Genomic DNA, 17,729 nt, shown 5'->3' with positions numbered 1-17,729 from the left:
ATCCCTGTTTAAGAATCAAAGCTTCTATCTTTAGTTGCTCAATAGCCATTTAAGTCACACACACAGCCCCCCGCCCCTCCCAGAGTTTAAGCCAGGTTTTATACCACAGCAGATAGTAGACCAAAGTGGGCACAACACGCATTCACATACACACTGAAGAAATACTTCAATATGAGGACCATACTCAAGGATGGGAAAGTTTATGAATTCCTAAGGTACAAGAGTGCCAAATATAATTTCAGCAAATTTGCATAAACTCTTGATGTTGTGTGAATGTATAAAAACCATAATGTATGTTGTCTTAAACTGCAACCATGGCTTGTTTTCACTTACTTGCTAATACTGGGCTGACTAGGTCATAAGTTGTGTTTATGCCCTAATAGCATATCATATGAGCACATGAGCAAGAGAGATGTCTTAGAATTTACTTTGCACTTGTCTTTTTAGCTTTCCTTTTAGATTTACCTATTATTTCTTCTTGAATAACTACTTGTTGCTCTTAAATTGCTTCACTTGTTTCCAAATTCCCTGCATCACTCTGTGCTCTGGTACAATTTCCCCCTAAATCCTACTTCACCATCTGGGAGGCAGGCAATATTTCTGGCTCACATTGCATTATTAGGAACTGTTCTTGGAACCTACCCACAGGGTGTTGACCTGTGGTTGCTGTAACCTCTGGATCTGTATCTTAATTACCTTCTGGCTATGAACAATATGTTCTGTTTTTGTTATGGTCTTAGAGTCCTGTCTTATTTATTTAATATAGCTGGCATAATTCTAACAATATAATACATACCAAAATAACATATTTCAAGAAAATAGCAGTAAGATAGATTTTTTTGTGTGTTTCGAAAGTTTTTATGTGTTTAAAGCTTTAAAGTCAGGGGAGGCCATGGAAATTTAAGGGCAAATTCTATAATAAATGTTTTGAAAATTCTTCCCAGTTTTACTTATTTTTGAGTCATTTCTTTCCATCTCAAAACATTTATATTCTTCATTTTTAATTAGAGAGTAGTTGTAGCACTTCTTAATTTTACTTCTGTGGATTTGCTATGTTGGGTTCTGTATGCACCTTGTCATATGAATTTGGATTTGCAGGTATGTGGCTCTCAGTGATATTCCTGGTGCCAACTGTATTGCTTATTTATTCCAGACTGCTATTTCCAATTGGGTTTAATATATATAAAGTTTTGTAATAACTTAATTTTTTTATTTGGGTTAGTTAGAGCATGCTGCCAATACTCATGAACCATGAGATGAACAGTGTTTCTACAAGTTTGATTTATTTTTACTTCTACTACACTATTCTGGCAAGTATAGAAAAATCACAATGATAAAAATTGGTAAAAGTACCTATACGGTATAGCTATTTCTAAACCAGCTTTCGCTTTTGGAGTCCTTCAGAGAAACGCATATTCCATATGCAAAGCAATATGGTATTCCAGTCATTGATAGGGGTTCCCCCCAACTAGGCTGTCCTCAGGGCACCTGGATAGCTCAGTTGGCTAAGTGGTTAAGTAGCTGACTTTAGCTCAGATCATGATCTCAGGGTCCTAGGATCAAGCCCCGTGTTGGGTTCCCTGCTCAGCAGGGAGTCTGCTTGTCCCTCTAACTCTTCTCCCTCCACCCTACTTGTGCTCTCTCTCTCAAATAAATAGAATCTTAAAAAAAAAAGTTCTCAATGTTTAAAAACTGAGGCACTTGACATTTAAAATAGCTTTAATTACAACCTGATCTTTCAGATAAGAAAACACTGCAGTTAAAAAATAAAACGAAAAACGAAAAACATAAAGACCACTATACTAGAACTACCTATTCAGCCTTCATTACATAATCAATTTAGGAAAAAATATTATTTGTAGTTTGAATATTCAGTCATTTATGTGGTCATATGCAAGATGCATAATTGTCTATTTTTCAAATATTTATATTTCAAAATATTCAGACTAAATCAGTTTTTGCTCATATTTCTATATAAATTTATATGATTTTCTAAAATTACTTCAAAATTGTGATATTTAATGTTGTGACTAAAAAGCAGTATTTATTGGCAGAATTCAGGTATTACCTTATAAAAAACCACTTTATAGATTTATGATCAATGTTAGAATGTTCTAAGGGAAAGGCAAAAAATACATACGAGGAGCTGTCCTAGCAAAATACTATTTTCTCTATAACATTCATTTGATTAACTTTTAATTGTTCTACATAGTTAGATGAAAATATTTTATCACCAGTATCTCTATTTTTCTCCCTAATAAGTGAAGGTTTTATTTTCTTGGCTTTTTTTTTTTTTTTAACTATTTCAGCTTTATAGACCTTTTTTGTAACTACCAGTTTGGGCTAAAGAATGTCTATGTTACCCATGTTGACACATGAGCTACAGTTTACTGTTGACTTATTGGAAACTCTTTTTAGAGGATTATTAGTTAAAATCCTAGAATCCTTTGGCAACTCTGCTGTTCTTACCTGAACTAGTTGTGGGAGATATTCCAGTAGTTCATCATTCAAGAGGTTGTCTAATTGTCGAACTGCCACTTTACGTATTTCTTGATCTGGAAAACTAATACAAAGTAAATATATCTATTAAGCTATTAATGGAATGGAATAATCCATGAAAAACTTCAGGAGAGGATGAATTGTACCCACAGCATATAAGATAATATCATAATCTCACAATCAATTAAGATGATTATTAGCATCAAATTAATTATTTTCCCACATTCCGTACTCTCATGTAAACTGCAATAAAAAGCCTTTTCAACTAGATTTTGGAAACTTGAGTTTAAGTCAGAAACTGCCAGCTTCCTTGTCTATAAAGGATTGTATGATATCTAAAATATTTTCTAAAGTGCATGAAAATCTTTGCTTATTATTTAGCCATGCATTTGTTAAGTAAGTTATTACCAGCTGGAGACCTGATGATTTATATGATTAAAAATGGGAGATAATATATTTAAATGAGTTTTGGCAGCTCTAATGAAAAACCAGAAATCTAATAAAAATTATTTAATAAGACCAAACCTTACTAGGATATGAAGGGCTTGAGGGTAACTGTGCCTTATTCATTTTTGGACTGCATGTCTGTTGTAAGATTTAGCACCCATTAGACAATTAATAAATGTTTGTTACTGAACTAAATTTATGAAAGTATTTAGCATTTGAATATCTATCCCCAAAACAATTAATCCTCAGATGGGCTCCTCAGGCTGCCATCATCTTGTTTCATCAGAAGAATTAGATTCAATTATCCCCGAGCTTCTGGGAAGTGCCTAGAGATAACTTTTGGCACCATACTGTTTTGACATGCTTTTGACATACTGCTTTGACATGATTAGATATACCTGGGGCTTTGGTAAGAACAATTAATTTTAAATAAGCAAGTTTTCAGAAAAAAAATTGATATAAGGAACTACTTATAGTAACTGATTGAAAAACAAGGAAGTAAATAAACAAAAGTCAAAAATCCTTTTGCATGGAAACAAAATGAATATTTTCAACCAATCAGGTGACAGCTCTAAAAATTGGCCCCCAATATTATGGAGGTCAGGAAACTTTAAAGTCTTTAATGTCCAGTCTCTTCAGCATATCAGGTTACTGAAGGGTGAAATGAATACTAATGCAGTTACAATAATGCAGTTACAGTGTCGAGGAAAACTGGTATTACTTAGTATCTCTCAACTGTTCTTGATAGCAGTTTGATGTGCAATGCTTAAATATAATATTTTACATATTTTTTCTTAAAGTGAGCATTCTAATTGCAACAAAAATTTCACTTCCACGGTTAGTCACTCAAAACCCTATTTCTGACCTGCAAATACTTTTCCAATAATTTTCTCGCTTTGAATGATCTAGCAGCAAGACCTAGTGAGAACTGTAGTCCAGACACATGTCCTGAAGTCATGCTAAGGTCAGAAGATACCAGCATAGCGTCAAGTGCAGGTGGAGAGCAGACAGGGTGCAATAAAAATGCAAAGCTAGAAGGTCAGCTTGTCTCTGCACACTGAGACTACTTTCTCCTAACTAAATGTGATTGATTCTAATTTATTGCTCTCAATTACTAAACCATTTGTCTGGGGCCCGTAGACATCAAGGTCAATTTGAGGACAGTCTGAAGTCTTAGGAGGAATAGTTACTTGGAGCATTTTGCTGCTGAAGTGATGACTTAAGTCAGATACTAGTCATCCATGCTTTCTTTTGTGCTTATTTTATCTTACTGATATGAATGAAAACAGAAGAAGAAAAATAGAAACATCCCAATGAAACAAAACTCTTTGGTGAACACTATATCTCTAATTATGTATTTATTTCCAAATATTGGAACATAAACTCCATTAAAGCAGAACATTTTTGCCTGTTTTGTTCATGGATGTGTCCCAGATGCCAGCAGATTGGTGAATAGGCTCTACATATATGTTTGCAGAATGTCTCAAATGAAATATCTTCCCACTTAAAACATCCATATTGCTAGATTTTTCTCTTATGGTCTGTGTTATCTTTCCCCAATCATGTAGGTCTAAAATTTTGAGTCGTATTCCCCCCCCTCTTTTGCCCTCTTCATTGAATTCCCCCCACTCCCCTTTCCCATCTGGCAAAATTCAATTCATCTTTAAAGTCAAAAGTCAAGGACTGATTTCCCTGGGAAGCTATTCCAGTTACTTGGTAGCCCCCCCATAGAGTTTAATGACAGCCTTCTCAGTGGCCTTCTGCAGTACATACTCAGTTGAGAGTAGGCTCATTCATTCTGAATCCCTGATACAAGCACAGCTGAATATGTTCCTAGTAGTCTCTTATGTTTATACCTAATCAGTTGCCAAGTTTGGCTGGCTTTTTTATCCTAATGGTACTCTAGCATAATGCCTGTTTTTAGTTTCTTCTGCAACTAGCTAGTCTGGGCCACAATTATCTCATGCTGGTACCAACATTTTTCATAGTAATAATACTTTATAAATTTCCCTGAAGTATTGTAATACTGCATAAACTGCTTGGGCTCACTGGTTATTTTTACTCTGAAAATGTCTTGTGCATTGTTACCTTTGTCAACACTGTAACCCCCCACTTGGAACAGTTTCTCTTTTCTTCTTAAAGTTCCAGTTCTCCTTCAAAATGTGGCTCAAATCCTCTTAAAGGTGACTATCCTAATCTCTTCTCTGAACTCCAAGGGCATTGACTGGCTGATTCCATTGGGCAGTTAGGATATGCTAGTGTTTATTAGAATTTATCTTTTTTTATATATGTGCCATCATTCCTCAGCTAGTGAATAAATCAATGGAAGATAAGAATTCTTCTATTCCCCCCCCCTTTTTTTTTTGTAGTTCTTAGGATTTAGCACCATGCTCTGTACATATTGGGTCATTAATAAAAAAATGCATTGATCGTGATGATAAAAATGAGAAAAATCATATTATTGAGCCCATTTTATTTTTTGCTGTCCTCTGAGATAATTTACATTGGTAGCAATAGATTTAACTTAAAAATACCACTTACATAAGTCCTATGTTTTTAAAATTTGTTTCCTCTCAGTCAAAAGGGTGAGAGAAAAACAAATCTGAAGGTAATGAAAAAGAAATATGTATTTTTTTCAGACTCTTCCAGAAATAGGAGAATAAACACTAGTTACATCTGTACAGACCCAAATAAAAATCATATATTTGTATTAATATGTGAAAATGCTGGGAAGAATATTTTTACATGTTAATGGGAAGGAATGTATCTTTTTATTCACTACTCTAGCTTGAAGTTAGAAAGAAATTGGAAGAGAAATTGCTAAGAGACTAACCACATGACATCCTGGGATGTGACTAAGAGCTAACAACAGTAATGCATATCCAAATATAACTTTCATTTGATTATTTTAGGAAGAGTTGGCCACATTAAGAGAGATGTTGGCAGTGCTAGAGAAGCTACTGGGAAATGTGTCCCTTCATACATTATGGCAATATATAGCACCATGTATTTTTAAAAAATCTTTAAAACTTGATTATTCTTTGATCTTTTGGGAAGATCTAAGAAGATAATCAGAGATATGCGTGAGGATATATGTAATTAGAAATAACATAAATGTCCAAAATAAAAGTTAAACAAGCTATAACCATATAATAGAATACATGCAGTCTCAAATATTAAAATAATATTTAATTATGTGAAAATGTTATGAAAAATATATAAAGTATAATACCATTTAAAATTCTGCATAATTCTCCATAAGCTTGATAAATAGATGAGAAAAATAAAAATCATAATACCAAATAATCAAGTGGAAATTTCATGGATGATTTTAGTTTTCTCTTTTAAGCTTAATTTTTAAAGTTTTTCAAACTTTCTATTTGAAAGTTTCATTAGTTACTAAAATGTAATGATTTTTAAAAAGTAAGGCTCATTTAACTAATTATGAATATATATGAACAAGTGCAAGTTCTTACCAGCCCTAGCAAAAAGCTCCGAATCATATGTCTCCTTAAGAATAAACATCATGTGTAAAAGAACAAGTATTATTTTTTTTGGTTGACTTAAAATATTCTTTTAGCCCAATAGATCCAAACAGGGATTTCTGCCTCTAGAGAATTTATGCTAAATATTTTTTCAGGGCCCAGAACTCAGGTAAAGATCAATGGACAAATATGTCCACAAATCTTGGCATTTCTTCCCTGTGATGTTGTCTGAAACTGTTTAAACATTCTCTTGGGATATAGTTATTGGCATTTCATACTTGGTAATGCATTCCTCAATGTGAGGGCTACCCATATTTTCTGACTGTCGTGTGATATTTACAGACTAAAATGTCACATGTGACAGAAGAACTGTAACCTATTTTGAATTTTCCACATGCCAGGTTATTGTATTTTAATGACCTGATTTGCTTGAAAATTACATACAATTCCTGCCAATAATAAACCAGGAGCCACTCTAGTGATTCTGTTAACCTTGGGACTATTAATTAGTAGAGGCAGGGACATTATACCTTGAGTCTGGGGAAGAAACAAAAGTATCATGAAAAGATTCATTAGGCTAATATTAAAGGTCCTTATTTACTTAAATTCTTAAGAAACTTTCTTATAATCATTCAGAAAATAGATTTACAATGTAATAAATGGTAATCTATAGGATTTGAGATATTAAAAAGATACAAGGTCAAAAAAATTCTGTGACTTGTTGGAGAGGAGATCACTTAAGGTGAGGAATATTCATTTATTATGAATTTTTAAAATTAGGTATAACTAAAGTTCACGTGGAATAATCACTTCTTTAAGATTATTCATCATTTTTTTTAATTGTCCATTTAAATAACTTTAGGTTATCTAATTTACTTTCCAAGCATGTCTGAATACGGAGCAAAACCAATTTTGGTCAAAAGCAAAGTATCAGACTGGCTTACTATTCAGTTTTATATGAGTTTCATGAGCAGTGATTCTATTTATTCAGGTCTCAGTTCCCTCTAAATTGAGCTAACAATGGAGTTTTTGGCATCTGTAGAAGGACATAATGCCACAGCTAAGATAAATATAACCCTGTACAATAATTGTTAAGGAAATATTTAAAAAATGCACATAGTTCATTGTCCAGTGAGTTCACTCAGATGCAAAGAAAAAACTACTTGAAGACTAGAATTGTAGAAGTTAATAAAAGGAATCTAAGATATATGGCAAAAAAAATCAAAGGTGAAAAAATTAAGTAAAATGAAAGCAATTTCAAGATAAACATTTTCAAAGGAACTTTAGTGAAATATAAACTCTGTATTTTGCCAACAGTGTAAACACAAAGTTTATGGCCAAACAGAGGATTAAGTTGGAGTAGTAATCCTTACCTGGTCAGGAAAGTAAGAGTATCATGTACTTAGGTAACTCTTAAGGCTTAAGATGAAGTAGAAACTGCCCAGTGTTTAGGTTGCTGTGCAACAGAAGTTCTCCTGGGATCCCTGGGTGGCGCAGCGGTTTAGCGCCTGCCTTTGGCCCAGGGCGCGATCCTGGAGACCCAGGATCGAATCCCACATCGGGCTCCCGGTGCATGGAGCCTGCTTCTCCCTCTGCCTATGTCTCTGCCTCTCTCTCTCTCTCTCTCTCTCTCTCTCTCTGTGTGTGTGTGTGACTATCATAAATAAATAAAAAAAAAAACTAAAAAAAAAAAACAAAACAAAACAGAAGTTCTCCTATTTTTGGTCTCAAGACAATTTTAACACTCTTAAAAACTATGGAAGATTCCAAAGAGTTTTTTATTATTTGGGTTATACATACCAAGAATTGCCATGTTAGAAACAAACCCAGGACATTTAAGAAATATTTATCAATTCATTCATTCATTTAAGATAACATCAATTGCCCCTATATATGTTAACATAAATAATATATTCCTGTGAGAAATAGCTATGCTTTTAAAAACAAAGAAAATATTAATAGAGAAGAATGATACTGTTTTAGATTTTTGCAAGTGTCTGGAATGTCTGGCTTAATAGAAGACAGCTAGATTTCCCTATCTGTTTCTGTATTAAATCTGTTGCATGTCTGGAAACACTCTACACCCATGAGTGAATACACGTGACAGATGCAAGTGACATTAGAGTTATTATGGAAATAATCTTGACCTTGCAACACCCCTGTAAGCATCTTGGGGACTGCAAAATTAGTTTTGAGTTTTGGCATGTGTTATTGTTTTGGCATGTGTTATTGTTGTGGGGCCATAAGTTAAGGAATCAGCACCTGTAGGTTGGTTTTGAAGATAACAGCACATCAACTTATCTTTTCCCTGAATGACAATTGGCTTTGAAGTCATGTGACCAACACTCAGATTTGGGGATCACCATTCCTCTTCCCTTAATCATTTACAACTCTTCTCAGAGGGCAAAAGGGACATCACCAAAGATCCAGAGAAGCTTCAACAGGGCCAACGGCATCATGAAGTGAAATTTCAACAGAAAATACACTTTAACTTCTTCCACTTGACTTGTTATTTTGTCATTTGTATTCATTTCTATTTTCTCCCCACATCATTGTTTTTCTCTTTTGTTCTTCTTTTTCTAGTTTGAAATATGATACAGGGTCAATATCTTACTAAAAAAAAAAAACAAAACAAAACAAAACTTTTGAAGGGATGGGTAAAAGCCAAATGGCAATGTAACAAATGTCGACCTTTAAAAAAAGCAACTTTGGGTAAAATGGAAAGCAAAGAAATCCGAGATCAAATTTAAGTGTAACAGAAATGTCAGACTTCAGAATACACAGTGAGAATTCATGCAGAATGCCATGAGGCTATTCATAGTTAAAAGCCCCAATGTCAGGTTAGAACTAGAAAACTATCAGAAGTGCAGAACAGTTTCTCCAGCAGGTTTTGAGTCTGATGACACATCAGCATCAGCTTGGAATAAAAATGTCAATATGAATATATTTGCTATTTTTCTAGTACTAAAAATGATCAGATATGACATAAGAAATTTTTTTCTAGGGAAAGTGAGGAATAAGGATTCTTTAAGATGATTGTAAACCTCTACCCACTGAATAATTCATGTTACTTCAAGGATTTTCACATGATTACAGAATATTAGAACTCAACTTGGAGACCTGGATCAATCTCCTGATTATACAGATGAAAAAACTAAAAGTTAGAGAGTTTGAGCTGTTTGTCCAAGGCCATTTGTTGGTGGCACTGAAACTAGAATCCAAATATCTAGAATACAGACCAACAGGCTTTCTTTGTCTTCTTTTTTTTTTTTTTAAGATTTTATTTATTTATTTGAGAGAGAGCGTGAAAGAGAGAGCACATGAACAGAGAAGAGGGGTAAAGGGAGAAGCAGACTCCCAGCTAGGCAGGGAGTCCAATGCAGGACACAATCCTAGAATCATGACCTGAGCCGAAGACAGACACTTAACCTACTGAACCACCCAAGCACCTAGCCAGCAGGCTTTCTATAGTGCTTCTAGGAGGGCCTTTTTATATTTTGACTAGATATCATCATATAGACTTATATGAAATCCACAAGATGAGCTTGAATTTATTTATTACTTTACTGTATTATTACTTATTATTTATCCATAGAGACATTATAGTAATGTAATTTGTCTAACTGGACTGGGATATTGGCCCAGTAGGAATAAAAATGATCCAAAGAGACATTAGGAACTGTGCAGAGATACTTTCTGATGGATAGCCCATGGTTTTGCATATAGGAATTGAGAATTAACTGTATATTCATGGTATTAATTAGATGTATTTATAAAGAGTAGCTATTGATTTTGTTCTATATGATTATATTTTTGATTTAATGTATAGACAAGTTTAGAAAGGCATTCCATAAAGCTAGTGGTGTACTGGAGGCACCACACAGGAATTTTGTGTTTTTTTTAAAAAAAGATTTCATTTATTTGAGAGAAAGAGAGAGAGTGTGGGCACATGAGCAGGGGGGAGGGGCAGAGGGAGAGGAAAAAGCTGACTCCCTGTTGAGCAGAATCATGATATGACATGACGCTTGATCTCAGGACTGCAGGATCCTGGCCTAAGCTGAAGGCAGACCCTTAACCAACTGAGCTACCCAGGCACTCCAGAAATTTTGTGTTTGGATGGATTCAACATTACATGCAAAAGCAGCATGATGTTACAAAAAAGAATAAGGGATTTTGAGTTTAAATATGAAAGATCTTTTTTTTTCCTATCTTACACTTTCTTTCTAAGGGATTTTGAGTTTAAATATGAAAGATCTTTTTTTCCTATCTTACACTTTCTCTCTAAACAAATTTATCTATACCCTTGACTTAATTCTTACCTTTCTGTGGAAGATTTCCAAATTGGGATTTCTAGCTTAGATTTCTTGCTTGAACCACCATAGCTATCTCAAGCACACATCAAAGCCAATCTACCCCAAACTGAATGGCAGGGTTCTTCTTCTAAAATCTATTTGTCACCCAGAGTGGCCTGTCTTAATGAATATTTCCATTTTCTTCCTTCTTGCATTATACAAAAACCTAGAAGTAATCCTTGACATCCTCTTTTTTTCACTGCCTTTCCTCATTCAATCCTGTCACTTTTGCTCTTAAGGGTTCTGATTCTGTTCATTTTATTACATCACCACTACCATACTTCTAAAGCTCACTTCCTATCCTCTAACACTTGCACCATTTCTATAGCTTCCTAACTGTCCCCTCATTTACTTTTTGCTTCTCTCTTCAAATTTATGCTTCACTCAGAAGCCAGAGTGATCTTTAAAAGATTCAAAGTTGTTCAAAATATTCCCTTACTTAGAAACATTTGTGCTTTTCTATTGCTACTAGAATAAAGATCAAGTCGCTTAATATGGTTCTGTTTAGGAGTCCTTAGAAAACCAGTTCTAGCTCCATCTTTTCTCTTTTTTTTTTTTTTAAGATTTTATTTATTTATTCATGACAGACACAGAGAGAAAGCAGAGACATAGGCAGAGGGAAAAACAGGCTCCTCTCAGGGAGCCAGTGTGGAACTCGATCCTGGAACTCTGGGATCATGCCCTGAGCCAAAGGCAGATGCTCAACCACTGAGCCACCCAGGCGTCCCAAGTTCCATCTTCTAAACATATCTGTTAATCTTACATCATACATTCCTTCCCTAGACTCCAGGCACACTGGCTCTCTTCTAGTTTCCTAAATGATGTTACTGTTCCAGGGCCCTTGCACAGATTCCCTCTTCCCAGAACACTCTTCGCTTACTCTACCATTTTCACCAATTCATTCCCACTCTTCCTTTGGATTGAGCTCAAACATAACTTCCTCAAGGAAGACTTTTTCCAACTTGAAGAAAAGGTTTGGTTCCTTTGTTATACATTTTCATGTACCTTTCATTCAGAGCTGTTAGAACACCTGCCATTTTATATTTATAATATGATATGACCTATTTCTCCCCACCTCCAGTAGACGGCAGTCCACAAAGGCAGGATTATATTTCTTTTTTGTGCATGATGCTAGCTTTAGGACCGAATGAGGTGCTTTATATGAGTAAGCCATGAGTAAAAATCCATTGAGTAAATGAATAGACAAATTGGGCTTCAATCTCTTCATCTGTAAAATGGAGGAAATTGTAAATGTTGGTAATAAGGGATGCCTGAGTGGCTCAGTGGTTGAGGTCTGCTTTTAGCTCAGGGCATGATCCCAGAGTCCTGGGATCAAGTCCTGAATCGGGCTCCCCACAGGGAGGAAACTGCTTCTCTCTCTGCCTCTCTCTCTGTGTCTTTCATGAATAAATAAATAACATCCCTAAAAAAAAATAAAAATAAAAAATAAATGTTGGTAATAATATTAAAGAGGTTGTTTTGTAGAATAAATCATGTATTATGAAAGTGCTTTAAAAGCTATGTCATTATTCAATTGTGAAATATTTATTAGCATCTAAATATTTATTATTAAGATACTAATTCTATCATATAAATTTTAACAAGTGAATTTAACTTATTTAAGCTTAGTTGAAATGAAATTATTCCCAGAAATTTACCAATTTTTATAGTTTGACATAGAAAGAATCTGAAAACTCTAAATTCTTCCTATAATTATGGAGCAGATAATAGTGATAAGGACGATTGGTAGAATTTTACTGAGCACTCTCATAAGCCTTATCCTATAAGGTATACAATGTTATTACCCCTGCTTTATAGATAAGGAAATTTGCCTAAGGTCATTCAAGTAATAAGTGGCAGAGCCAGATATGTCTGATTTCAAAACTTATGCTGTCCACTGTGAAATTTGGAAGCAACTCCAAAAACTCTCTAAAGGTACACAAAAGATAAAATATATACTTTTGGGTTTATGCTCTTCCACATTTCTCATTCTCAGTATAACAGAAGAATATTGACTCTTTCTTTATAGACAATATTAAAACTTCCACAGTTTTCTCTTCCATAGTCATACTTATCTATAATTGTATTCGTACTCTTCCTTGTCTCGCACCTGGGATGAAGAAGTTACTCTCTTCCTTTCCTTGGATAAAGTTCCCATATGTGCTTTTTATTGGCCATTGATACTGTCTGACTGTGTCACTTTACCATCTCTCTACTTTCTGATCTTCTCCTCATGCATCCTTTATGTCAATTTGTAAACATGCTTGAAGGATTTTTAAAAATATTTTTATTTATTCATGAGGGACACAGAGAGAGGGAAGCAGAGACACAGGCAGAGGGAGAAGCAGACTCCATGCAGGGAGCCTGACATAGAACTCGATCCCGGGTCTCCAGGATCACACCCTGGGCTGAAGGCGGTGCTAAACCGCTGAGCCATCTGGGCTGCCCCAAAGCATTTTTATTTGAACAAGCATACAAACCCCAAACCTCAAAGCCTTTGCCATCAATCCTATTTCAAGAGTCCTAATTTATTTAATTTTTATTTCCTCTTTAGGATCTTGAAGTATGGCATCCAAATTTATTGCAGTATCATAATTTTCTCACAAATATCATCAGTGACTGCTCTATTCTCAATCCATTTATTTGTTTTTAGACTTAATTCTATTTAATATCTCTCCAAAACCTTTGACAACTTTTTAAATATATATATATATATTTATATATTTAATTTATTTTAGAGAGAGAAAGAGAGCACACATGAGAGTGTGCAGAAGCAGAGAGAGAGAGAGAGAGAGAGAGAGAGAGAGAATTTCAAGCACACGCCCCACTGAGCATGGAGCCCAATGTAGAGCACCATCTCAGGACACTAAGATCATGAGCTGAGCTGAAACCAAGAGTGTGATGCCTAACAGACTGAGCCATCCAGGCACCTCTTTTGAAAACCTTTTTTATGAATTCTAAATTACCACTCCTTTCTCGATCTTCTCTGACCTCTTGGTCATTCTTCCTACTGCCTTTCCTGGCTTTGCTTGCTCTACACTCATCTTAAAATGTTGTCCTCCAGGATTCCATCTTTTGTCTCTTTCTGTACTTCCTCTACATATATCCACATAGTCCCTCTATTTCTATGGCTTCAATTACTGATTTCAAGCCAATAATTCACATATTATTTTTCAAGATTTGTTTTCTCTACTAGGCTTCAAGTCTGAACATACAAATGCATACTGGTCATCTCCTTCTAGGTACCCCCACAGGTTTTTAATTATACAACATGTCCAAAACAGAACCTGTATCTTACACCACCCAAGTTTTCTCTTTCTTCTATAATGCTTGTCTTGATTAATGATACAGTTTTCCATCATTTACCCAAAACAGAAAGCTCCTTATCTCCTCTTTTTCTGCTTTCCTTTGAAATATGTCTCAGATCTGCTCTGTGGATCTCTACTATTTTCAGGCCCAGACCATTTTTCAAATGGACTATTTCAATACCTGACATCTATCTAATATCCTTGCTCTCATTTTCTTTTTTTAGTTCATCCTTCACATTGATGCCAGAATTATTCTTATATAACATAAATCTGATTGTATGACTCTCATTCTCAACAAAATTCCATGGGCTGCAGAAATGAGTCCATAGTAACTACCTGGATCATGAGGCCTAAAACATCCTATCCTTTTCTGTCTTGTCTCATAGTACAATTCCCTTCTAATATATTAAATTACTCACGATTCTCTGAACCTCTATAACTATGCACATCCTAGTCTTTCTGAAATGCCATTTCCTCTGTTTTTTACTTAGGAAATGACTATGAATATTTCAATTCAGAATTCAATTCCCTTGTGAAGATTTCCTTACTTTCTCAGAAAGAATCTGTCCCTCTCTCCTTTGGGCACATATAGCACTTAATACTTTGGTTACAGTACGGAATATCCTATGGGGTGATCTTTAGTATTAGTCTTTTTCTCTAAATTGTTTCTTTAGAGATATTCACTGTGACTTATTATTCAGTCTCTTTGATTCATTGCATGTCAATTTCCACATACACATACTTGTGCCCAATATATAAATGGGAAAGATACACCATGATCCATCACTTAATTATTTCTAATGTGGAAATTATAAATGTCTCCCTTTTCCATGTTCCATACTACCTATTTACAATGCTAGTCAAGAATATCTTTAGTATAAATTAATCACAACAATAAAAGATATAGTGGTTTGTGCAAACATGTTTTTGAAACATGTTTCAAATATGTTTTGAAACATGTTTGAAACTGATCTTGGAAGCAAAGGCACTGTCTGTTAAGTCTTGCTCTTCTTCCTGCAAAATAATAATTTTACATCATGTGGGATGGCAAGTTCTAGTACCTTGTCAAATTTTTATTTAAGCTCCTGATGTAATGCTCTGATGCCAACTCAAGAGTTGCTATTTTTAAATGAATACTTTCCTTGAACTGTCTTTTAATTCCTTGGGTAATTTCTGCTTGCTATTAGCATTTGAATAGTTATGCCCATGCATCAGACTTCAAGAAAATAGCAACCATCTGTCAAGAACCACAGACCTTAGCCCTTGGTCTCTGGTATTCTGACAGCACTGCCTTCTCTAATGGAAATATCAGTACCTGGTGAGCACACGGCTGGCACTCAGTAGTGGAAATATTAACACCCCATGCCCCACACTAGGTAAATTAAATCTCAACATGTCTCTTGCTAAAAATAAACCAAAAGGAGGTGGTGAATCTTTGGACAGGGTCAAATAAATAGTAATATTAGAAATTCTCTGAGCTAGAAATGGAGCACACCGGTTCTCAAGAGGTTAAAACATTGGAAAAATAGACTATTCAAAGGAGAAAAAAATACAGATCTCTGAAGACCTCACTCTGACAACTCAGTTAACAAGCACAAACTGTTTGTTCTCAGAAAAGTCAGCTTTTGAATTTAGAGAAGTTGAAAGGTTCATTTTTGGAAACAGCTTGTCCTCAAGTTTTTTAGTAGTTCAGTTAAAGAGAGTGGGAGTCATAGAAGGAGTGCAATGGAAATATTTTAACCTTTCCTGTGACCTTCTTTGATGCATGATAAGGAACTATCCGATGTTCAAATAAATCAAATTTCTACTAAGTTTCCTGAATGATGCTTAATAAACAATACTCTACTTTAAAACTAGTCCCTATAATTTATAAAAATCTGTTCAGGAAAAAAAAGAAATTACACAGTGAATGAAGTAGAAACATCCAAGCATAAGATAATTAAGTACTACTATATACTATAATAAAACCATTTTAAGATAGTTTTATTTACATATTTAATATGTATATAGCTTAGAATATTTCTGTAGAAAGGTTGTAAGCATCTTAGTTAAGATTTCAAACTCGAAATCTCTGGATTTAACTTGAGCTCCTCAATTTACTAGTGTTCCATTGGGTAACTTAATGTCTGTAAGCCTCAATTTCCTCACAGGTACAATTGGGATAATAATAGTATTTGCCTCATAGGGTTATTGTGATTATTAAAATTAGATAGTACTATGGGGCACTAAGGAACAATTTGATCTTTATATTTAAAATATTGAGTCAAATAGATTTTCAGCATCTATTTAGGTAGAGGAGGCTCACTATAAACAGAATTAAGCTTATTTATCAGGGATCAGAGAATATTGAAGTCCATCTAGCAAATCATTTCATTTTCCAAGTAAGAAAATTCAGCAATATTATAGGCTTCATTCTTATAAAGATCTTTGTAAGAGGTTGCCACAACTCTGAGCACAAGCACAGGGGGTTGGGACTCAGAATCCCACTAGAGCAGTAAGCAGCGTGGGACACTTCCACAGGCCATGGTGGATCAAGTACCTATTGTATGGCTTCAACCAGCTCTTTTGGCTGACCGGGTCAGCTGTCATTGCTTTTGGACAATGGTTTTGGTTTGGAGGCACCATGATGGATTTATTGTCAGAGGATGAGTCACCAGAGTATTTCTACTGGAGCTCTAAGTTCTGCTTGGAGCAGGAACCCTGATAATACCTGTGGGCTTCTTTGGGTGTTAAGAAGCCATGAGGCAGCTGCAGTGTGTGTTTGGCTCTTTCACCGGCCTACTGGTGATATTTGCTGCTGAAGTAACCACTGGAGTATTTGTTTTTATAGGCAAGGGTGTTGCCATATGACATGCTCAGACCATGTATGAAGAGGCTTATAACCATTACCTTCCAGATATGGAAAAAATGAAATAGGACTCTCAGTACTTTCCACTCAACATTTTAGTGCTGTGAAACAAAAGCTCTGAACAGGTCCAACCCACATGCCCAAAGATGCTTCTAGGACACAGACATTGTATTGATGAAATTGAGATCATAATTAACATTCAGTCAGCTTCAGGTCATCAGAATGTGTTGGTATTGGAATTATGGGTCTCACGATCTTTGGCATGATGTTCAACATGGTACTTGGCTGTGCAATGCTAAACTCATGAGATGTGATCTGAAGCCACCTCTACATGAAAATTACAAGTTACAGCTTTTACACAGCTGAAGCAGGAGAGGTCTCCTAGCTCATTTCTAATATTGGTGGATACTTAGGATCTTAAATAATTTGTTGCTAATTGTACATTGCACATGGATGCAGGTTTGGTTCATTACTGATTTACTCCCTGAATGAATGCCTAGTACCTATGTTAACTGAAAGTATATTCATGTGTGATCTGCATGTTTCTAGTATATGTATTTTACATAGTAAAATCTGTTTGCTGGGAATTCGATTTCTTGTTATGTCGGAACAACCACCTATTTACCTCTAAGGGAAAAAAAAAGATCAAAAAGCATTTATAAAGTTTAAAAACTTGAGTATTCAAAACAAAGATTTTACTAAGATATGTTCCATAAATTCTATTAAAAGGTATTAGTTGACACATTTAAATGTCTTTTAAAAAGATCAAGGTATATCTCAGTAAAACAAT

General features: G+C 34.9%; 1 protein-coding gene and 1 pseudogene across 8 annotated transcripts in view; one reads left to right on the top strand and one right to left on the bottom strand.

Annotated features, from left to right (window-relative positions):
• The window catches only part of PIK3C2G (phosphatidylinositol-4-phosphate 3-kinase catalytic subunit type 2 gamma), a 355,918-nt gene that overhangs the window by 189,376 nt on the left and 148,813 nt on the right, over positions 1-17,729 (bottom strand). For all 8 annotated transcript variants that reach the window (XR_008663575.1, XM_055318866.1, XM_055318867.1 and 5 more), the window contains one exon: positions 2,470-2,563. Coding sequence is in view for 7 of the 8 variants with exons in the window: in XM_055318866.1 (XP_055174841.1) it covers positions 2,470-2,563 (94 nt within the window). In the remaining variant the exon portion in view is untranslated. The remainder of the gene's footprint in view (positions 1-2,469; positions 2,564-17,729) is intronic.
• On the top strand, positions 3,903-17,258 carry LOC129505633 (tetraspanin-2-like; annotated as a pseudogene).

Source organism: Nyctereutes procyonoides, unplaced genomic scaffold (assembly GCF_905146905.1).
Source record: "Nyctereutes procyonoides isolate TBG_1078 unplaced genomic scaffold, NYPRO_anot_genome, whole genome shotgun sequence".
NCBI classification, from domain to species: Eukaryota; Metazoa; Chordata; class Mammalia; order Carnivora; family Canidae; genus Nyctereutes; species Nyctereutes procyonoides.
The sequence above is the reverse complement of the archived record's forward strand: the minus strand, read 5'-3'. Positions and strand labels throughout refer to the sequence as shown.